This window comes from Scomber japonicus, chromosome 11, assembly GCF_027409825.1.
Source record: "Scomber japonicus isolate fScoJap1 chromosome 11, fScoJap1.pri, whole genome shotgun sequence".
Taxonomy (NCBI): domain Eukaryota; kingdom Metazoa; phylum Chordata; class Actinopteri; order Scombriformes; family Scombridae; genus Scomber; species Scomber japonicus.
The window spans coordinates 15161338-15184206 of record NC_070588.1 but is presented as its reverse complement, the minus strand read 5'-3'; the positions used below and the strand labels follow the sequence as shown (position 1 = coordinate 15184206).

The window sequence follows — 22869 nt, the reverse complement described above, 5'->3', positions numbered from 1 at the left end:
AGTTTCCTACTAGCCTGGGTAAACCCATGCTCTATTTCCAGCGACATTCCACTTCACTCAGAAAGTTAGCATGGCCACCAAGACAAAATTTTCGCCTGAGATAGGGAACCAATCACAGAACGGGGAGGCAGGCTCAAGGCGATGACAACTGTAGAGCGACTCTGTTTACATCCAGCATAGCAGCCACGGAGCTGCAGCAACCATTGAAAGCAGCAGTAGACTGTGTGCTAAATAAATTGGAAGGCAAGTTCACTTTGAAAATAGAACAAACACTTGTGCTACATGATTCGATTTTTTCTTCATAAAAATGATGTTTGTGCTGCTCCCTACAGGCTCTGAATACGTCATTGTGTATCGTTGATATGATTGGCTGTAAGTTTGTCCAGTAGCGTACAGAAGCATTTGATCGACATTCGTTGATCCCGTCTCAAATACGAGGAAATGAACGGCTCTAGACCCTACCACAAGTGAGGTAGGGTCTGGCGATAGCCTGGCTAGTTTCCTACAGTACTGAATGAAAAACAACAATAATGTCAGCTACATTTTGGCTCCATCCATTGCACTGCAGCAGACACAAAGAAATTACTGCTAGTGAGCAACTGTGGCCAAGTTAATAAGCATTAGCCCTCAAGCCCTGGCCAGATTTTCCCTTGCCAATGAGACACTCAAACACTTCCAAGATTTTTAGTACTCAGAAAAAAATTTATTGTGCATTGCAAACTGCCGCATTTAGACATTTGACTTTGACTATGTTTGATCAGCGAGGCTGCATTTTTTTCCAAATCATCCTTCCTCTTATTCCAAAGCAAACCAACAAACGATGCCAAGTACACTGGCTGTGCTAACAACTAGGCTTCACTAAATGCAAGGGAACAGGTGCCTATAGGTTGGAACCAAATGAATTTGATTCTGCTTATTGGTTCCTAAATGTAAAAACCCTTTATTATTGTAAACAAAGACTACATATCTGCAGGGACATGGCTATTAAGGGTGTGACTGTAAACAAAATTCATCATTGAGTATGTACCTCAGTTTTGGGGTCACATTCGTTTCCTGCATGGAATCAGGACACCTGCTGACAGATGCCGATTTACGGTTGGCTCAGAACTGGTTCTCATGATGTGCTGTCCAACTACATCAGAAATCAAAACATATTTATAGTCTTTCTGAACTGCTTCACTCAAAGGCTTGCTGTCACAGAGGGGGGAGGTGGGAGCGGGACATGGCAGCAACACTACATGCACATGAATAACCTGAGTAACTTGGCAAAGTTGGCAAGCTCACATCCCTGAGCATACTACAACTAAGTGGTGCTCTGTCAAGTGTTGGGTTAGGGAGCATACTGAACCGAGGAAAGTCACATGCTGAACTAAACATACTGTAAAGAACAGCCACACAAGAATGCATACAAGCAGATAGAATCATGATGCATGGCTAACGTCCCAACAGTAGTGAAAAATGTTCAATGTTTGATGTCTTGTGGACTTCCAGCTCTAGAGTGTCATCAGCCCACGCTAGCACCTCCAGAACAGCCTGGGATAACACACCACGACACAGTTCTCTTTGGCAATAAAAGGAAAGATAACCGAAGAGAAAACTTAAGAGGGTCAAAAATCACAGCACTCACAAGAAAATGTATACTGACTGTGGAGCATACATTTTTATTGTATGTTTTTACATTGTCAATGTTCAGTTAAAATACTTTGAATTTTATGCTTCAAACAATAAAGATATTTTATTATCTAAACATTTGACCTCTTTTTTTGTAAAACACATTGGGATCGAAACTGGGAATTGATCAAATTCAAAGGATACCCTACCCTACCCCACCCCTGCCTCACTCTCCAGTACATCTCTCAGCTTGCTTCAGCAAAGGCCTCCACTTTCCTTCAACGTATTTTCCATCACATCACAACAACAAATAACTGGCTATAATTCAAAGGCTCCTGGAATCAACCAAGGCTTTGGCGTCTGTTCAACTTCAGACAGGCGCTGAGTCGTGACCAGCAAGCTGAGCAAGGGAGCAGAGAGCTGACCGACAGCAAAGTAAAGCCCAGCAGAGAACTGTGGCTCTGACAGGATGATGACCTATTATCTTGGCTTAAATACACTGGTCATGCTGCCATATTAAGCTGCAAAATACAGAGCTTGTGTTCCTTTTCCAAATGCACCAACATACTGAAACGCACATAAACTGTGTTCGGGTCAGCAGCAGGATTTGTCTTTTCCTTCTGTTCAAGGGTTGCAGTTGCATGACAACATGTCAAATTAGGTTATCTGGTCGAGCTGCTTGACACAGCTGAAACTTACAAATGTATCCCATGTGGTACAAACAGAACAATGAATGTCACACAGCAAAAGGAAGTCCCTCAACTGAGTTCAGTCCCAGAGGCAAAACTGAGTGTTTCATGCAGTCTAGCATGGTGGAGGTGAGAGATACCTCTGATAAGATCTTAAAAATCAATACAAAACACCACACACAAAAAAAGTGTATCTAGATAGTGTGATATTTGTTTAGATGTCATCTAAAATGATTATGAGACAAGTTCTGAGTAGCTTACCACCTCAAGAATGTCCTGATGGATAACCTGGTTGTACATTTAAAAGGAAAGAGTACAACATTGCTCCAGCTTCTAAAATGTGAAGATTTACCGTTTTTTTCCCTTGAAAAAAACCCCAAACATTGTAAAACGGATACTTCAGGTTTTGTAATGTGAAGCAATCTGAAGATATCACCCTGGGCTCTGGGAAACTAGGCACTTTCTACTATTTTCTAGAAGTTGATCAATAATGGATGTATTTATTACTCATTAGCAACCCCTTCCCTTCATTCCACATTGTTCTCGGAGGATGTACATAATGATATGTTCACGTCTGCTGCTATACAATATCAGTCTAATTGTTGTTGTTTGTTTTATTACATATTAGACGGAGTAATTTGCTATTTTATGCTTAAATTCATTTGCACAGATTGACTCTTGGCACTTTGATGAATTATTTGCCATGTTAGAGGTATATTGGGATGAAACATAAGTCTCCTTCCTGCTGTATATTGCATATTGCCTGTACGATAATACCATCATTAGTTTGGGCAATATACCCTGTGATTCCTAAACCTTGTTGCACAATCAGCTTTGAAAGCATTGATTCATTTGCAAACAAGAGAGTACACACTGACATTATGTTACTCCACCTCTTCGGAGCCCCCCAGAGAAGCAGTATGAACTCTTGTTTGGCTGACTGAGGGACAAGGCACTGAGCCCCGAGGGGGGGGACATACTGTACATGATGAAATCAGCCAACACACAGACGAACCTCATACCTGGCAGTGTAGTGAGTCAGCAGCACAACAGCTCTCTCTGCATGCCAACAACATACCCAGCTGATTCTCAAGAATATCTGCAGGCAACATGGCTAGAATGACTCCATTAGTGACTTAAAGTACATCAAGAAATGATTTGGATGCTAAACGACAACAATCAGGAAAATAAAATGAATTACACAATCAATTTAAGAAATACTGTTTCCAAATACAGACTCCCATAGGTAGCATTGGGGGGTCTCTTGTTTGTTTGGCCTTGGAGGACAACAACAAACATGGCAATTCACATTTTCTCCATTGGAAAATGGGGAAGGACAAGGGGGCTGGCTGCCTGTGTGATCCTCTGGCTCTGTGGGGGCAAGTACAGTGGAAAATAGTCCCCACTGCTAATCCATGGCATGCTAATTACAGCTTTGATCCCTTAGGCGTTGTGTATCACCATAGGTTGGAGGGAGGCAACCCACTCTGGAGCCCAGTAGAGTTAGATTTGTTTTGGTTTATTACTCTCTCAGTAAACTCACCACGGCAGCACATGTATGACCAACAAATGACACTATTGTGGATTATTAAGCAGCTCATACACTGGCACAAAGTTCACAAGAGTTGACCTCAGCTTCCAGTGAATCCAAGCTTAAGCGTTTTATGGAGCACATGACCACAAGCCTGCAGTATACTGATCAATAAGCAAACCTACACAATATGATTCTGTTCATTTTTTTTACAGCCTTCTGCTCGTCACAGGACCTGGGCTGAATATGTTACACTGAGCAATAAAAGAAACTCGGCTCCTAGAGACAGAGACACAGATTAAGTGGGTAAATGGAGTTTCCGTCTAAAATAGACCGCAGCTCTGATGATAGCCTAGTCCCAAAACACATGGTGGCAGAGATAGAGCAAGGGAGGAGGAGGAAGAGAGAGGAGGATGATGATTGAGGATGAGCAGCAGATGGCATGGAATTATCTGGATCTTCAGCTCTACATCTTTGCCCACTATGTCATTATTGGAGGGGTGTCTTATTCTTCATGACCAATATCACCTCAAGTGACATTTTGTTCATGGATGTCTGTATTATAAACAGCAGCCTGTCAAAAACGAACAATCAACTAAAAAGAAGAAGCAAACTGGCTTGGCAGAGCTACGGGGAATTAATGAATGAATGATGTTGTTGTAAAAGAGTTGTTTGCTGGTTACTTTGGGCAACTGGTGAAGACAAGTATAATAAATTCTGATTCATATTTTAGAACAGCTATGCAACTGAATTGCTGTGTGAAGCTTAAAAAATCTCCTCTAGGTTTACAAAGTGCTTAATTAATCCGGCACTTAATTAATTGGGCAGCATTGGGCAGCTAAGTGATTAGCACTGTTGTCCCACAACAAGAAGGTCCTGGGTTCAAACCCCAGCCGTGCCAGGCTCTTTTTGTGTGGAGTTGGCACGTTCTCTCACACAACCTGTATTGGCGCTTTTCCACTATATAGTTCTAGCACTACTCGGCTCGACTCAGTACGGTTCCAGGAACGACCTTTTCCATTACAAAAAAGTACCTATTCAACGTGGGCGGGGTCATCATAGCACAGCTCCGTGAATTCTGCCGTGACTTCGTTTTATACGCGACACAAAACACATAAACAATGGAGGACATGGAGGCACTGGTGTACTTGCTGCTGTATGTGGCTTTCTGTCACACACAAAGTAAGAGAAGAGAAACGAATGACTGTAACGCTGTTGCCGGTATTTAAAAATGCTGGGTTTGATTCTTGTGTGGGACGGCTCATGACTCCTCCAGCGACAACTCTTCTGACCAATCAGTGGCCGGCAGTCTGTTGACGTCACATTTAGTATTGGCTCAGCTCGCTTGGAACCTCAGCAGAGCAGGTACTAAAAAAGTACCAGGTACCAGGTACTATCCCTAGTGGAAACGCAAAAAAACCTGAGTCGAGTGAAGTCGTGCTGGAACTGTGTAGTGGAAAAGCGCCATATGTTCAGGTAACAACATATATGTTAGGAATTAATATTCCTGTCAGAGCTCCTCACCAAGGCACTGGTAAAAACAACTAGAGTTGGTCCCCAGGAGCTGCACTGTGGTTGCTCACTGCTACCAGTATCTCTGTGTGTGTGTGTGTGTGTGTGTGTGTGTGTCAAGTACTGACAAATGTCAATATAGACATCTTAAAATTATTATTATTCAGATCATTATCATTTTTATTATTCAGGTTTTTTAACCATTATATACAATACATTGTAATAACAGCAACTGTATTCTCACCCACCCTCAATGAAATCTTAATATTAATGGTCTAGCTCCACAGTACATTACAGTCATGCTGTCAGTTTACAACCCCAGTAGATCTCTCAGGTCACAAGGTGAAAATCTCTTCCATGTACTCAGAGCATTTTCAAGGTCTGATCAGGGCTTTCAGCATTTGGGCACCTAAAGAATTGATCTGTCTGCCTGCTGAACTTAGACCTGCTCTGACACTGTGTGCTTTTTATAGTAACATGAAGACCTTCCTTTTCAGTTCAGAATTTACTTAAATGTATTTGAACAGTATATTTGCATGTGTGTATACATGTTTCAGTGTATAAGCACAATTTAGCTGTTTGATTTTATTTATATGTAAAGCACTTTGAAATGCTTTTGTATGAGATGGTGCCATTCAAACAAACATTTGAATCAATATTACTGATGCTTTTAAACTGACCGTGCAGATTGCACTCTAGCCCATGTGGACTGAGGCAACTGACTGTATTGCACAATTTATTTGTTCATGCCAAACAAACCTATGTTCATATTTAACCACCAAGGTACTGCTCACACACATAATGATATGACAACTAACTGCCACCCAACCAGCCAAAAACACATGAGTCACAAACTGACCACTAAGGTCAGCTGACAATACAGCAAAGCCTTCAGATCTTCTGCTGGATATGACGGTGGTTATCTAACTCCTCTACAGCAACTCGTTTCACAAAACTAATGTTACTTCACCATTACTTACTACTACATGAACATTTGAGGAGTTCAATTGTAAATTGCTCCATTGGCAAAAAAACCCCAAACTGTACATATATATATTTTTCAAGAAGAAATGTGTATCAGCTACCATTGAGTCACAGCCTAATTAAACCTGTCGTTTTGTGTTACCTTCCGCTGTAACAAGCTAACTCACCGTGTTATCTGGACGGTGAGTTGACTGCTAGCTGACGTCTGTTCACAGCACTGCCACGAAAACTGGAGCCCACACGCCAACAACGTTAGCTACCTTTAGCTTGGCTTTGCATGGCAGCTGCTGGTGGACATCCTCAACCTCGGTCGTGACCAGGCCGAAGCGGCTGGCTGCCTGACTTCAACGCCGGAGCATCTGATGTGTAAGTTAGCCCCCCCTCGCTAAACACACTTAGCATTAAATGTTAGAGTCTCCTCACCGCGGGTGTCCATCAACACCACGTAGTGCTGATGAAAGTCAGCAGCAGCCCTTGACTGCGACTACCTGGAAAAACCGGAGTGTTTTACCAGCTACCAAATAACTAAATACTCACCCGGAGTGAAGCTCGTTGTGGCAGTGTCACGCCGTGACTGAGTCGAGGAAGCACGGGGTGGTGTTTGCCCGGGAGCTCTCACCCAGGTCGACTATCTTTCCTCCAAATGATCCCTCTATTTGCGAGCAGGACCTCCGGATGATCTCTCCACACTGCAATGGTGCTGATGAACGGCCACAGAGCTCCACGATTGGCCAGACTGAGCAGAAGAAAGAGCGGAACGCTGGGACGACCTGCAGGGGGAGCAGGAGTGACACATTCACGGCTGTCGGAAATCTCAGCACCAACAGAAGAACTGCACGTTATAGATTTATAGTCATAAACACTTTATAATTAGGGTGCAATTCATGTACTTAAGTATGTGGTTCTTCTTTATGGATCCTTGAGGGAGTTCCAAGGGGTCCCCAGCAAAGAAGGGGAGATTTGATTTTCATTGCCATTGCACCCATAAGTAACACTAACTGAATGTGTGACTTTTCTGTTATATAACATCTAAAAAGTCCTTTCAGAGAGGGGATCATGAGGCAAAAGTTGAAATGGGGGCCCATGGTCTCATCTGTGTCAGTTTAGAGCTACTTTAGTGTGTGTGTGTGTGTGTGTGTGTGTGTGTGTGTGTGGGAGGGGGGTTAATGCACATCCGCATTTTTTTGCTTTCGCTTTCACTCTTCTGACCATAGACTGTATATAAGAAAGCTTCTGACTCACAAATTCCCCAGAAGTAACGTCATGTCAATTTGTGTACATTTATCTTCAGATCCCCCGCCTCTGTAATCAGAGTTCGACGCTAAAAGGTAAGACCGCCTCAATAATCGTTTCTTTTCCTTTAGGCATTCGTAGTTTCACGATAGTTAGGCTACGGAACTCATAGGCTACCTAACAGTGTTTTATCTGATCCAGCTTCTAGGCGTAGTCTATCGGACGTCAAAGTTCCCTTTGTCAACTACCACAAGTCATCGTCTACCTTCAGAAATGGCTCTTCCAGACACACATCTGCTTCAGGTTATTAATACCATAGCAGATTCTCTCAGCTGCGGTGAAGGCAGAAGGCTCCTATACTTGTGTGAAAACCTGGACGCAGACGACAGCGTGTCTTGTTTGAAGGACGTCTTGAGGTCTAAAGTGACAGGCTGTGAGGATGGTCGTCTGCTCCTGGCAGAGCTTCTCCTGCATTTGAGGCGTTTTGACATCCTGAAGCAGGTGTTCAGATGCAGCAGAGCTGAGGTGGAGACGACTCTGAAACACAGGGAGGTGCTGCCAAGATTCAGGTGAAATATGAAGTATTTAAGATACTTGATGAATCCTAAATGTTTTCAACTATTCAATTTAACATACACAATCTTTGTATTCCTCACTGCAGAGTACTGATTGCTAATATAAGTGAGGATATGGCCAGTGAAGATCTGAACAGTGTGAAATTCCTGTTAAGCAGCACACTGCCTCGTGAAAAGACAGAAAAAGCAAAGGTGAAACCATGCCTGTACTCTAACTTGTGCATGGGTGGGGAGTTTTGATGTCACCCCAGAAGAAATGTCAAAATCTATTTTTATTTCTTTTTGCATACCACAGAAGTGTATGCACTCTGAAATAAGAAAAAAACTCTCTTGTGTGACAGAATTTCCTGGACGTAGTTACTGAACTGGAGAAGTTGGATAAAGTTTCACCTGAAAGGGTGGAGTTAGTAGAAGAATGCTTAAGAAACATTGACAGGATTGACCTGGCCAAAAAAGTGAATATGTACAAGACATCAGGTGAATGGATTTTCTTTTTGCATTTAATACTGAATGACTGAAAAAAAATCCCTTGTGACAAAATGTGAAATGAAAGTGATATTTGAGGAACATTCTCAGGAAAAAGAATGTGAAGTATGACGTATGACCACATGTACAGAGAAGTGGACTGATACTAGTGAAAGAATTATGTATGAAACTATGATTCGATCCCAACCAAACACTATAAATTCACTTGTTCATTGATCATAAAGCAGAGGTTTTCAAAGTGGGAGGCAAGCATCCCCAGGGGGGCTCCAAACAACTTCAGGCGAGGCTCAATGAATGGAAGTGAAAACATATTACATTATTATTATTAGTTATCAAAAGGAGATCTCATAAAATACAGTAGCCTTGGTTAAAAAGTTTCAAAAACCTATAAATGTCTTCAGACATTTCATATGTTTGGTGTAGTATGAAGTACTGTATGTCAAACAGCAATACCAGGCTATCTTCTGTCTGTGGGATCAAATAAGATAATCATGATTCCATAGGCATCTGGGCATTAAGTGAAACTGAGCAAGTAAACTTGTGGTGGTGATGTCAGTGAGGGGGTGGGCCTTTTTCTGACCTTTGTCTCAGCCTTTGAAAACCACTGTCCTAAAGCATTCTTGTTTCAAAAGTACAGAAAGCTCATTAACTAACCAATACTTTTATGAAATGATACCTTATTACTTATATTTACTTGTATTTCTTTCTATTTACACCTTTCACAGTTGGAATATCTGAACAAGGTTCATGTCAACAGCAAAATTACAGTTTTCCTGTGAGTAAGACTGTGAATAAAAGATCATGCTTATTAATATTTTCTCTCATGAAATGAACACTCATGAAAACCAACTTCTCTTTAGCTTCAATCCCCCACTCCAAATAGTACCCAATCTCCACAACAAACAAGACTGGTACAGTCCCGTCACATTGGTAAGACATTATGAATTACATAGAATTCAAAATACCAATTTCAGTACAATGAAACTGCTGTTGGCAACTATTTTTATGTCTACCCCTTAGAGTTGGAAAGCCCCAGTTCCGTCATTGCACTTACCATTGGTATTTACTTTCATTTCATTTCAGTCCATGAAAAAAAAACAGTGCCTATATACAGAGGGCAGAACAATTGGGTAAGGTTTGTGCTGATCTTTGCTGTTTTTTTCAGCATGTCTGATCATTTAAATGCATTAATGAAATGTCTCTTCTTGCTCCTTTGTGTTGCAGAGTCCACTAGATTGGTACAAATTTAACAGTGATCCCAGAGGAGTATGTGTTATCATAGACTGTGTGGGCAATGACGGAGGTGAGACACAAAGCACAGAGTAACAGACTATACCACTGAAAAATTAAATTTGATTTGAATTTGAGCTGAGACAACCAGTCGATTAAATGATGAGTCACCTGACAGAAAATAATCTGCAGCTGTTTTGCTAGTTGATTAGTAGTTGCAGTCATTTATCAAGGGAAAATGTAAACATTACCTGGTACCAGCTTCTTATTTGGAAGGATTTTAAGCTGTTTAACTGAACTGAACATCATTGGGGTTTTGGAGTGCTGGTTGTGCTAACGTTGTGTGTTTTTCTGGGGGGGTTTTGTGACTTATCATCAGGGTAAAACTCATATGCATGATTTCATCTTTCCTTACTCCCTCAGAGATGCTGGAACATACATTTAAGGCTCTTCACTTCAATGTGGTCCTTCACAAATTGCTTAGTGTGGATGACACACTTTCAACTCTCAGAAGGATTTCCAGACAGAGAGAGAACCACAGAGGTGACGGCTTTGTCTGTTGCATCATTAGCCGTGGCACAGCCAGTCATCTTCTGGCTACAGACTCGTACAGCATGGGTCTTCGTCTTGACAGTGTCAGGCAGCTTTTCACTGCGGATGCATGCCCCATGTTGGCTGGCAAGCCTAAACTCTTCTTCATCCAGAGGTACAGCATCCCTGAGTTCCAGCCCTATGCCAGGATGCAGCATCGGGACGAGGATCTGGAGACAGATGGTTTTGATGGGCTGTCCAGGGGTAATTCAGTCCCTACAGATGCAGATGTGTTCTGGAGTCACTGCTGGACAGATGAACGTCACCTGCAACAAGGACATCATCGCTCCATCTACCTGAAGACTCTGACAGATGCCTTACACAAAGGCCAGAGAAGGTACATACAGTTTATATGTGAGCTTTATTTAAAAAAAAAACTTTTTTATGTACAGGATTAAACTGTTGTCTGTGTTCTGACAGGAATACATCTCTTATTGATGCTCATCTTGAGGTGAACAGGGCCATCTATGAACACAACAATAGGAATCCTGGAGAAGATTACCACATCAATCTGAAACATACTCTAAGGAAACAGCTTTGCTTACAATAGAGGAATTCTTACTCACTTTAATCACTTTCACCAAACCCTCCATTCTATCAACCTAACATATAGATATTGTACTCCTTGCCAGAGAAGAACCTTGTTTTTTTTTTACTGTGTCTACTATGACCCCTACTGGTTGTATTAACTCAAAACACTTAAATTTATTTATTTTTTAAGATGAAGGTGCAAAGGCCAATTGCTTGTATCCTATATGAATTTGTAACTTATACATTTTAAAACGTCCCTAACAGACATAAATACGATATGCACACAAGAAAAAACAACAGTGATAATAGTAAGTAGTTAAAAACAACAAAAGACAAAAACAAAAGACAAAAACAAAAACAAAACATTTTAGGGCAATATGGTCTGTATATAATATGAATAGATGTTTTATATAACTATGTATTGTACATAACTAATTATTGTGAGTAGCCATTGTCTTGCCACACAGTGCAGCTAAACAGATATGTAGACAGACAGCATGTAAAGTTTGTTTAATAGTATTAATGTTTTAAAATGTGTTGAAATGTGAAGAAATTAGTGATGAAGGCTTATAAACACTACAGTACATATGACTGATATCTATCTATCTATCTATCCATCTATCTATCTATCTATCTATCTATCTATCTATCTATCTATCTATCTATCTATCTATCTATCTATCTATCTATCTATCTATCTATCTATCTATCTATCTATCTATCTATCCATCCATCCATCCATCCATCCATCCATCCATCCATCCATCCATCCATCCATCTATCTATCTATCTATCTATCTATCTATCTATCTATCTATCTATCTATCTATCTATCTATCTATCTATCTATCTATCTATCTATCTATCTCTACACTAACTTTTAAATGTGTCCTTTTATTTCATTTTAAATTTTATTTTCTATATCTTCTATGTTTTTATTTAATTTATTTGATTTTAAATACTTTTACCTTTTTTTAAGATTTTTTTTTTTACAAGATTATATTTTATTTATTTTATTTGCACTATTGAGAAAACTCAGTGGTCAAAATGTTTTATTTGATTTCATTTTTCTTATTTTAAATTATTATTTTTTATGTTTTTGTTTATTTGCTATAATATCTATTTAGTTATAAACCACAGCCTATTTGTTTTGTTTCATTATGTTAACATGTTCGAAATAAACTAAACTAAAAAAAAGGTCTGGACTAAAACAACATGTGCGAGGAATTACGAAGGGTTTTCCATTTTCAGTGACACAAAAGTACTCTTAACAAGTTACTTTTCTCAGAAGGTAATGATGTGATGTAACTAGTTACTTTTTAATGGAAGTAACTTTGTAATGTAATTAGTTACTTTTAAAAGTGATGTTCCCCAATACTACTTAATACCTGTATGGGGGGTATCTTTAAGTTTACCTCAAGCCTAACATGGTTTATTATAACAGTAGTATTTTTTATTGGGAATTGTATGTAGGAGGACTACTGTCTGGCCACAGTGTTTAGATTTCTTTCCTAATGGTGTGTGAGTTACCTGTGGCATAGGCCAGTTTGTACAGGCCTACTATCCTACACAATCTTCCTAATATAGGCTACATGTTTTTAACCATACCAATATCTGGCAAAGTTGAGTTCAGTTTTGGATGTAAAATCCCAAAAGCAAATATGAATGCATGATTGAATAAATTAATAGATGAATAAATATCTGAGAAGCACAGCAGTATTTCACAGTTCAAACAGCAGTCACAGTATGTGCTGAGCAGCGCTGCGATTGTAACAGCAGGAGGCAGACAAGTTATACATGTGCGACATAAGCGTGCAGCAAACAAGCACGCGCGCAGGCACAGCAGCAGGCCTTGTGAACGCGCACGGCCGGGGCTGCTGTTGCTATGATGCAATGGCGACTGCGCCGTGGGAAGCGAGCGATGAGTTGAATGAGTTCCCTCCACAGTTAAAGTGAAGCAGCCGCCGTCATTCAGGACTCAGTCAGTGCCGCGGGACATACAGCAGGCACGGAGACAGTGGCAGGGGCCTGCCCGCCACAGTACATGGACACACACAGCCAGGTGTGTCTGCTAGCCTTGGAGCTAGCCGTGTCATGACGTTTGAAGAGATTTCTCACACATCTGTACGCCTTTGCAGCGAGAAGCACCAACACCCTGTTTGCTCCCCCTTAGCCGAAACCAAGTGAGGAGGGGTTGTTATTTTTTATTTTTTCGTGTCTGGTTGTATTGTCATTCTTACCGACAACCTATTGGACCCATTCGCGCTTTTTACTGGATCGCAATGGCAGAGAGAACCTCAACCGGGTTGCTAACGATGATGTTGGAGCCCACGCCGGCTGTCGCTATGACTCTGCCGGCGGAGGTCCGGGAGAAGCTGGCGGAGCTGGAGCTGGAGCTCTCCGAGGGTAAGTTGATAACAACATGAAACGCTACGCAAAACTACTGCTCCAAGTGTCACCAGAAGGCTGTTTGTTTTTGGTTGGGTGCTTTAAACCTCAGTCATCATGTGCCTGACAGCCATCTGAACCACCGCCCTTTATCTTGGCTTTATGGCTCATGTTTAAAAAAAACATGCCAGCATCACCGACTATTAGTCATTCAAAGCTGAACTTCTGTAGTTTTCGTTTCAACGTGATTAATAAACTACTGCATCACAGGCACTCTCTAAACTACAGTAGACGTGACTGGTTAACATGTAGTTTAGTTTCTCGTTTAAAGAGGACAGGCTGTTGTATTGTCCTGAAGTTTTACATCCCACCCGTTCTCAGGCTCCAAATACCATATTTGATTAGATGGCTATCTGCCTCAACAACAGCTGAGCTGACACACCCATGCTGCTTCTATGTGCCTATGGGTTTTTTTCATGACCAAAGGGTCAGTCCTTTTTATGAAGTTCATGAAAAAGGAAAGTTAAGAACTTAAATCAATCCACAGTATGTTTTTCATTAACTTCAGTATGTATTAATCCAAATGGCCGCTCTCATCCTGCCTGACCGGAGGCCAGCTGTTTAATGGATTCTGACTGGAAAAGCATTCACTTCAATAAAGAGTTGTAACTGGTTGGCCTCTGAGGAGTCTCCAGAAGGCTTCAGATTTAGAGGCTATTAATAATAACAATAATAATAATGAAAATAATAATGCTTTATTTTTGGATAGGGACAGTGCACATTAATGAACATCGATGTTAAACATCTCTGTAAACATGTCGGATTATAGCAAAGCTGCTAATTTGCATCCGTAGTCCCTAATAAATAGACATTGCTATTTTACTGAGCCATGAAATTGGAGGATCATTAGGAAAGCTGAAATAGTGAACAATGTCTTTTTTACTTCCTAGTAAAGGTTCAGGTTTTTAAGTTAAGTTCTAGATGCACCATGTGGGTGATATTGCTAATTTGTACATGTGTATGTAAGCATGTGGGTACAGTACATGTGTTTAAGTCCTCTGTTTAACCCTCTACTTATTCTTTTAAAATCTTTAGTACAAAGAGAGCATTTGAACATGATGATAAATTTTAAATTGAAAATGTTCAAAGTGTATCTTTTTGACAGAATTACATGTTTTGACAGCCTACTGTATAAATCCCAAAGTCCACCTAAATCTTACAACTTACTGTTATACTTACTATATGACCCACTTAACCTCCCTTAGTGTCTACCTACCTGCTGTCAGGAACCCGATGACGGCATGTGCCTATTCAAAGTCCTGTGCAATAAAAAAAAGCAAAGTTTATATATTGATGCGATTTATTATGCTGCCCTAGTTAACTGACACACACATGGTCCAAAGGACGAAATGTCACTGTCACAAATCTGGATGGTAACAATGATTTAGCTGAATGTGCTAAAAAGTGTGAAAATATGTGAAGCCCATTTAAACATAACACATGCTATTGCTCATATTTGTACCACCTGTTAACTGCAACCTGCATGATTTGTCTGTTTGGTGGTAAAAGAGTAAATAAAGCTGCAATCATCCTCCTTTTTTGAGTCCTTCACTCATTCACTGTACTCACAAAGCTTTTCTTTTTGTTTTTCGTTAGTTCTGTGAGACTCATTGTTTATTTGAGCCAGTTGTCACATGGTAAAATTAGCTGATCTGTGGAAAGGCATGTTAATTAATGACCTTCATTGTTAGGTTTTATTAGATTTGATATTTGACCCCAGGGTGTGTCCAACTTTGGAGGAAACTTGACACGCTAGTAAGTGATTCAGAATGATAGAAATCCCTTTTTAGATTCTGCATTGAACCATCTTTTTTCCAGCAGCGCTCCATGTTAGCCATGTGCAGTAACACCATACTAGGGTTAGGAGTAGATCCAAGGTGTACGCTTTGATAAGCACATTAACCGCCACAGAGGCCTCTAATGGGATAGACATGTTTTCAGTAGTGGCTACCAAACCAATCTATATCTGTCCAGTTTCCTCTTCCTGCTCTCCACATGTCACATCCTGCCATATTGGAGCTCTGATAGCAGTATCTCCCCAGCTCCTTTGCTTTCTGCTTCTCTTTCTACCTTTACTTATAGCTGTTGTCTCTGCCTCACTCTCTCCATGACTCCCCCACCTCCATATTTCCTCTTTTTTTCTGTATGATCAAAGAGGAGCGTGTCATTCTCTTACAGCTACAGAGAACTCAACGTTTTTTTTCCTCCACTCTCAAATCCTATTCTTGTACACGGCTGTGAACTCTTCACCTCATGATGTTGCCCTTCGGTAGCCTTCCCCTTGCATCCTGTCTTATGATAGAATAGACGACTCGCTTTATTGGAAGGAGATGATAGCTGAAAATCCTTGCAGGTTTCCTATCCTCGTTGATGAGGATTTAACATTTGACGTGTGTGTGTATGTGTGTGTGTGTGTGTGTGTGTGTGTGTGTGCCCCGTGGAGAGATACACCTCAGTTTTTAGTATGCGTGAGTGGAAATTCTGTATTATTCATGAACTTGAATAAATGTGTCATGTATGTTTTCTTAAGCAGTTTTAGCAGCAGCAGCAGCAGCAGGCATCACAGTAACACGACTCTGAGACAATCCAGCAGCTCAGCTAGATAATCCAACAAAGGCAGTTTTGGCCTGCTGATGTGTGAAATAAACAATCTGTGCATTCTTATTGTGGTGATGATAAATAGTCCGTGCTCTAGAGAGGCATTTAGAGATGCATTCACTTTCTCTTGCTCTGTTGTATTTTTAGTGACTATGTATCCTGAAATGTTTATACTTACCTTAGTCTACTGGCCTTGTTCTGCCTATGATTGTGTAATTGTCTCCTCTGTGTAGACTCAAGACCTTTCTCCTATGGAAACCAAACCACAAGTAGCTAATAGAGCGGTTCCAGATTTGAGAAACCCTGAGAATTTGCTTTAAAATCTTAAATATTTGTCTACAGTATTGACTACAGAGACTACAAGACTACAAAGTTAGAAGTTCAGAAACAAAAGCAAACAACACCACAAATGTCAGATTTGAATCGGTAGATGGACGTGCGTGATATCACTTTTTTCTCTACTTCAAACCAAAAGAAAAGAGCGTAGACTAAACAGTACAAGAAGGAATTGTTTATGTGAAATAACCAAAACTTTCCAACTTCATCAGAAAATTGTGCGTTCATATGGGACCAAATCGTGCATAGGAAGATGTTAAATAAGAAGATTAATAAAAACCAGCTCAGGCATTTCACCTGAAGTCTCCATAAGTTTGTGCAGTCATCACCATGTGCTCTATACTTGATGTGACCATGTACTTTTATTATTAATGTTATTGCACTTTGTTTTTAACACTTTAGATCAACTGTGTTGTGTTTAAAGTGCAGTACTATAAATAAAGTTGAAGTTGAAGAAGCTGATTGAGACTGAGCTAACTTGGTATTACTTTGTGACTGTGAGACATGCCACTCTGGCTTTTCCCAACAGTGCTGGCAGACTGAAATCCTCCATTAAATTCTGCACATCGTAGTTATTGGAACGGACCTGTGTTATTTCTCAGCTGACCTGGATGCAGACGAGTGGTCAAAAGATGGGGCGTAAAGGAGGGCAAGAAGACGGATGATCCCCATTATCTCCTACAGGGAGGAGAAGAGGAGGAGGAGGAGGAGGAGGGGGTGGTGTAGTGTTGGTATCTGCTGAGTAATTCATAGGCTCACTCTATCATTCCCTGGTTTTCTTCCCTCCTCCTATGTTTGCTTTCTAAACCCTCTGATTACAAAGTCATTTTTAGTCCAGTGCTGGTGTTTGCTGGGAAACTGCCAAACCCCCCTGGTTGGTCATCGCGCTTGTGTTGCCTACTCCTGTTTGGCAAACATTTACAGAAGAGCATTGCAGTTTTTTTTTTTTAGTAGTTTTAGGTGCTGCTCGGCTTGTTTATGGATGTTCGTATTCATTGAGAAAACAGTTGTAGGTGTTTGGAAGAAGATCCAGCAGTGGCTACTATGTTGTACTATGACATTTTTCTGCAAATATTATGATAATTTTCATTATTAATGTCAGATTATCTGGTCAGATTAATGATAGACACTGTTTTCCTTTGTATCTTGTTCTTGTATCTGCTGCTGCCATGACCTGCTCTCCTCATGAAGATCATTCACATTTCACCTTATCTAATCACTTAGATAAGGTGAAACTATACTGTAGCCCTGTAGGCACCCGGCAGAGAGCTATCAGGTGGTGACTGTAGTAATAATTGTGATGATTAAACCTACACATGCTCGTCAACCTCTGGCACTGACAGAGCACTTTATGGTGTAATGATTGGTGGTGTGCATCTTATTGCTGTTAATAGATGTAATCCAACAGTGACTCAACATCATTTACTCACGTGGTTGACAGTTCACGCAAGCTTTGAAGTAGGGCAGCGCAGTTAATTGTTGTTAAATCACATTTTAAATTCTGCGCCGCTGTGCAGTCTCGCTGTTGTTCTGCTGCATTTGCATTGAGACCTACAGCATCAAAACAACTGCAACAGCAAGACTGCATTAGACTGTGCATTTAATTAAGAGTGTACAAGTCTAATGTGTGTATGTGTGTGTGTGAGAAAGAGAAAAGAAGAATAAAATAAATGAGGAAAAGTAAGTTACTGTTGTCAAACTTTTTACATTTCAAATGAATGAGAAAGACAGTTTTTACTTGCTTCAATACAAATTGTTTTGATTGTTGGTGGTTGTTGAAAAAAACTAAAGTGAATTGTCATGTTAAATGATCTAGATTTAATTATTTTAATGAAACAGAACAGAAGGACTCAGAGTGTTGTAGATGCAATGCAACAGAAATTCTTGCGTATCAATAATGGTATGACCCGTCCCCTATATTTCACTGAACATTAAGTTCTTTTGATCAGCTCAGTTTAATGGAACAGACTCCCTAACCTGATGGCAAATACAATTTTTATACTGATTTCTTCCACTTCAAGCTTCCTGATGTCCCTCTTTAATGTTTCTCGTTCTCAGGAGTTTTTTTTATGGCAGTGAAAAAATTACATTTTCCACTGATTCCTCTCTGTGACACTGCTGACATAATCCTGAGGGATGTTTGTATCGAGCACAATGTTAGCATACTCACTTTTTGATTGGCCAACGACACGTGCCAATATTCTCCAGTGCATGCAAGGAAAGGTGGCTGTGCTGTGTGCCAGAGAACGAGAACATGATTTATGATAAGACAATTATCAAATAAATGATTGAAACATTTTTTATATTTTATTATTTTTTTTACCACTTGTCAATCAGGCCAGTGAGTAGCTAGATTTCCAAGCCTGATGTGGCATGTAACTTGCCCCGGGAAATCAGGTAATCCTTATTGTTGAACCATGCTTCATCATCAGACCTGACAAACCTGCACACACGGTGGCTTAAGGTTGATGAACCTTAAAATGTTTGTGAAAAGTATGATTATCATACAACAGAAGCACAGTTACATGTCATTTAGGCCCATTATACAATTAAACCTGAACCAAGGTCATGGTCCTGAATTCTTGGTGGGGTTAGTGGCTAGCCTTGGTAGTCAGCATTTTTATGAAACAGTCTTTGGAAACTATGAGTGTACAGGAAACCCCAGTGAGTTGTCCTACAATGTTAGTCAAGGAAAGACCACTTAGTGCAGGGAAAAGCCTGTTGGATTGGCCCTGACTCATTCCTCTCTGTGGCCACTCGCTCCCACCACCAACTCATGAAGAAAGAACTTCCACGAGGCTAACCCACAGTGAGTTCAGCCCATTGTTGAACAAAACCAAACATTTGATGAATGTACTGTGGAAACTCATTCGACATTGAGAGTTTTGAGAACACGTAGGATTTAGGGTGATTATTACTGAAGGGACTTTGTGTACATGTGGCCGCTGGTTAGTCCTGTAATAGGATCCACAAGAGAAGAATGTTGAGCCTTGGAGCGAACTCGCTGCTCCTGAGTCCATTTGGGAGATAAAGAGGCAGCTATGCTTTGTCCCTGCCGTCGTGGTGGATTGAACGTGGAGGGTCATACATATTTCAAGGGTGTGCCTCAGAGCAGAGCAGAGCTTCATATTCTTGTGCTGCTGCTGCTTCTGCCTGCATATCGAAGTGTCTGCATATCTGGTTGTCAGTCCACTTTTGTTGAGGTGCTACTTCTTATTTATAAAGTACAAATCACAGTGCCGTGTTTCATTTTAATGCAACAAATATCCAGTTGCTGTGCTATGTATTGTCCTAGCGATTCCTCTGTGTGACTCTCTACTGTAAGTCCAGCCTGTTTGTTTTCTTTACAGCACTCTTCAGCTTCCTGTCTCTCTCTCTCTCTTTACAGCAGACATTAATATTTAATGAATTGCAGTGTGGGAACGTAATATTTAGTAATACATCTTTTCTTCCTCTGTTTTTTGTATGAGTAAGTATATGAAGATTTCTGTGATTGTGAACATCTTTTTTAGTGAAAAACAAACAAAGAGATTCAGAATTGTTCTAACACCCAGCAGGTAATCACAGTGAGAGAAACCCCCATTAATAATAAGAATCAAGCTATGAACTTGATCTCCAAGCATTCACAGTCACTGAAGTCTCTTCAGTCATTGTTTGACAGGCATTTGTCAACTCAAAATAAATCAGGAAATCAATGAGACTGTATGTAAATCCACGAGGCAGCTTCTTCAAATCACTCAAATGAGGAGATTCGAGTTCAGGATTATTCTAATAATGGAAATTCACCATGATTAATTTATATATATAATTAATAAAATAATTATAGGAATAATATGATATCCTCCCATCCCTATTGGTGCTATTTCAGCAGTGTTTCATATCATGCCATTGTTGTGATTACTATTGATGGCACAATTCGATTACACTGCTGCACTTAACTTAAGTTTTTTCTAATGTACTGTGTAAAGAACATAACTAAAAGCAGCAGTGAACTGAAGGTTGATGAACAGAGTAAACGTTATATATATATATGGTCAGATATAGACCCATGTAACCATGTTACATATCAGAATGCAGTAAAGTCTGCTTAATTTGTTCCAATATTATTCTGATTTGACAGAAATGCAGTCTAACTCATTGTTAAAGTCATCAATAGTTACAGCAAAAACACACTCAATTTAACAGCGCTGCCACTGAAAATTTATGCTGCCTTAATGGGTTGCTAAAAACCTCTGTGTGGTTCATGAATGTATAGTACATGAAAAATAAATGAACAGAGAAGAGAGAATTACAAGCCACATTTTTTTGAATTGATTAGAATCACTAATTGAATATTACTGCCACAGAGGGCTCTAATGTTACTACATTTAGTTTGAAGCTCATATCAAGCTCATATCAAGCTCCTCATATCTGATTGGTCAGTGTGGGATGTGTGTGTGTGTGTGTGTGTGTGTGTGTTTTTCTTCTGCAAGTTTCTGAGATTGTTGATAGTGAAGCATCAGGGAAAGAAGAAAGGCTCATTTATCTTCTCCTTTTCAGTAACACATATCTAGCAAACCCTCTGCTCACCATAAACGCTGCTCGCTATCACAGTGAATAAAATATTGTAAACATGGTGAAAGCATATCAGTTATCTACTTTTTTCAGTAATGAGACACACTGGCTGTGCAATCTGTATCTTTCCACTACAGGCAACTTGATTGCCTCCTTTATAACCTTTTCTGTTGTATTCAGCAGATGTGTTCATTTAACTTTTTTACAGTAAATCAGATTACTGTACACAACCATGACGTCCCACAGTGACTTGGCCCCTTTTTGTTTCTCATAACAACAGTAGAAAGGTGGTGCCAGCCTCCAGCCAGGCCACCATCCTCTCCATCCTGCCACAGAGACAACGCAGAGCTCTGTGGTTGCCAGAAGGTGTGTCCTCCTCATGGAAAAAATGCAAATGATTAAAATGTGTGTTGTGCACCACTTTGCACAACTTAATAAATACCTCCTCAGGTAATCTTCGGTGCCAGCCTCTGTGCCTTCGGTGCTTGTGGTAACACTACATGAGTTCTTGCTGCAAGAGAGACGGTAAGTGCAGCGGTGCGGACAGCAGGGCAGTGCAGCGGCACTGGTGCCAGAGAGATCTGCTGACCAAACAAGCTGCATGCCCCACTTCAAAGACACATTATTAAATTCACTGTACTGCTTGCACCTCACTCTGCTGCCCAGCGACGCTTTTGTTCAGCTATCTGGTGCAAGCTCTCTGCTGTCTGTTTTCCTACCTGTGTGTATGTTTGATTTCTTACCGCTCCTGTGACCATCTGGTGTAGATGGAGACTTAGCATGAGTGAGAGTTGGAAAGCAGCTATGGACACGGATGTACCCCCCACCCCCCACCCCCCATCTACCCAGCTACCACAGCTCAATCTGGCCTCTCTCTAGTGTCTCAGTAACAGTGAAAATCACACAGATACACTGCAGATAGCTGACTTCTCACTGAATGCTCTCAATTACGCTTACAAAATACAAAGCATTTTTTTCCATAATCCTCATCGATGTGTAATGTTGATATATTACACAAATATGCAGGATATAAAATAAGGAGAGAGAGAGAGAGAGAGTATTGACTTTTGATGGTTATTTATTTGTGCTTTAAAACAAAACCACCATGAAGCAATCAGAAAATAATTTTCTCTCATTCACTGCTTTGTCCTCATTTGACCACCACTGCTCTCTCTCTCTTTCTCTTGTCTTTTTCAGATGATTTGGGGAACTAGTAGCAAAACCTAACTTTACTTTTAACATCAGAGAAATGTTGTTACCTCGTTCTAAACTGTACACCCATGACTCTGATTGACCCCCTCACATATAAATAATGTAGCAATTGACTGTTTCAGTAAATTAAGGAGCTTCTCTTCAGCTGCAGTTCTGTTGGCACTTCATCTCTTGATTAATTCAATGAGAAATAAAGTAAGTAAAACAGTATCATCTATCAGATCTGGTGCTGTGCATGCTTATATTGTTAATGTGATATATACCTCACTCTATTTAAGTGATGGTGGAGCTCCTGTTGGTTCCTCCCACATTGTAGCATGTAGGAGTTCTGGTTGATGATGTAAAATGGCCTTATTGAAAACTAATCTAACTGTAAAAAAACAAAGAAAGTTTGACAGTGGAAAACACATATTTAAGAATGACTAAACATGAGAAATATGCATTAATTTTGTCAGAGGGAAGAATGAGACCATTGTGATTGATTAGGAATGAAACAGTGGCCGTAAGGAAGAGCGGGAAAGCAAAACGCTGTTACGACACCAAGCATGCCTGTTATGAATAAAACTATCCCAAAAACACGAAGGTATCACGAACCACAAAACAGAACCAGCTGAAGTCGTGATATTAAAACTCCCAACAGAATGTAAAACCAAACATTTTAACAATGACTGCAGTGAAAAGCTTATTAACAACACTTATACCAATGTCTCCGCCTTGGCATCACACTTGTTATGCTCAAGTTTAAGGA

General features: G+C 40.3%; 3 protein-coding genes across 7 annotated transcripts in view; 2 read left to right on the top strand and 1 right to left on the bottom strand.

Annotated features, from left to right (window-relative positions):
- The window catches only part of LOC128367553 (hyccin 2-like), a 47572-nt gene extending 40405 nt beyond the window's left edge, over positions 1-7167 (bottom strand). The window contains exon 1 of one of the 4 annotated variants that reach the window (XR_008321928.1): positions 6865-7167. The gene's annotated coding sequence lies outside the window, so the exon portion shown is untranslated. Of the gene's footprint in view, positions 1-6494; positions 6823-6864 lie in introns of those variants that run through there. The other 3 variants (XM_053328139.1, XM_053328141.1, XM_053328140.1) reach the window with 3 other exon arrangements.
- On the top strand, positions 6670-11663 carry LOC128367554 (CASP8 and FADD-like apoptosis regulator). 2 transcript variants are annotated; one of them, XM_053328143.1, is made up of 11 exons: positions 6670-6693; positions 7619-7655; positions 7762-8129; positions 8222-8327; positions 8477-8612; positions 9347-9396; positions 9482-9551; positions 9705-9751; positions 9846-9924; positions 10275-10779; positions 10863-11663. In XM_053328143.1, the coding sequence occupies exons 3-11, from the start codon at positions 7834-7836 to the stop codon at positions 10990-10992; spliced, it is 1419 nt and encodes a 472-aa protein (XP_053184118.1). In that variant the 5' UTR covers positions 6670-6693; positions 7619-7655; positions 7762-7833; the 3' UTR covers positions 10993-11663. The 2 variants fall into 2 exon arrangements, with proteins under 2 accessions (XP_053184118.1, XP_053184119.1); XM_053328144.1 differs by lacking the exon at positions 6670-6693 and having other exon boundaries at positions 7553-7655.
- A 1265-nt stretch (positions 11664-12928) lies between these two features.
- The window catches only part of dip2a (disco-interacting protein 2 homolog A), an 85052-nt gene continuing 75111 nt past the window's right edge, over positions 12929-22869 (top strand). The window contains exon 1 of the mRNA XM_053328527.1: positions 12929-13379. Within this exon, the coding sequence (XP_053184502.1) occupies positions 13256-13379 (124 nt within the window). The 5' untranslated portion in view covers positions 12929-13255. The remainder of the gene's footprint in view (positions 13380-22869) is intronic.

Coding starts and splice junctions, on each gene's coding strand:
- LOC128367554 (XM_053328143.1), top strand. CDS start 7,834: ATGGCTCTTCCAGACACACATCTGCTTCAGGTTATTAATACCATAGCA. Junction 9,397..9,481: donor AGCAAAATTACAGTTTTCCT/GTGAGTAAGACT, acceptor ACTTCTCTTTAG/CTTCAATCCCCCACTCCAAA. Junction 9,552..9,704: donor GGTACAGTCCCGTCACATTG/GTAAGACATTAT, acceptor ATTTCATTTCAG/TCCATGAAAAAAAAACAGTG.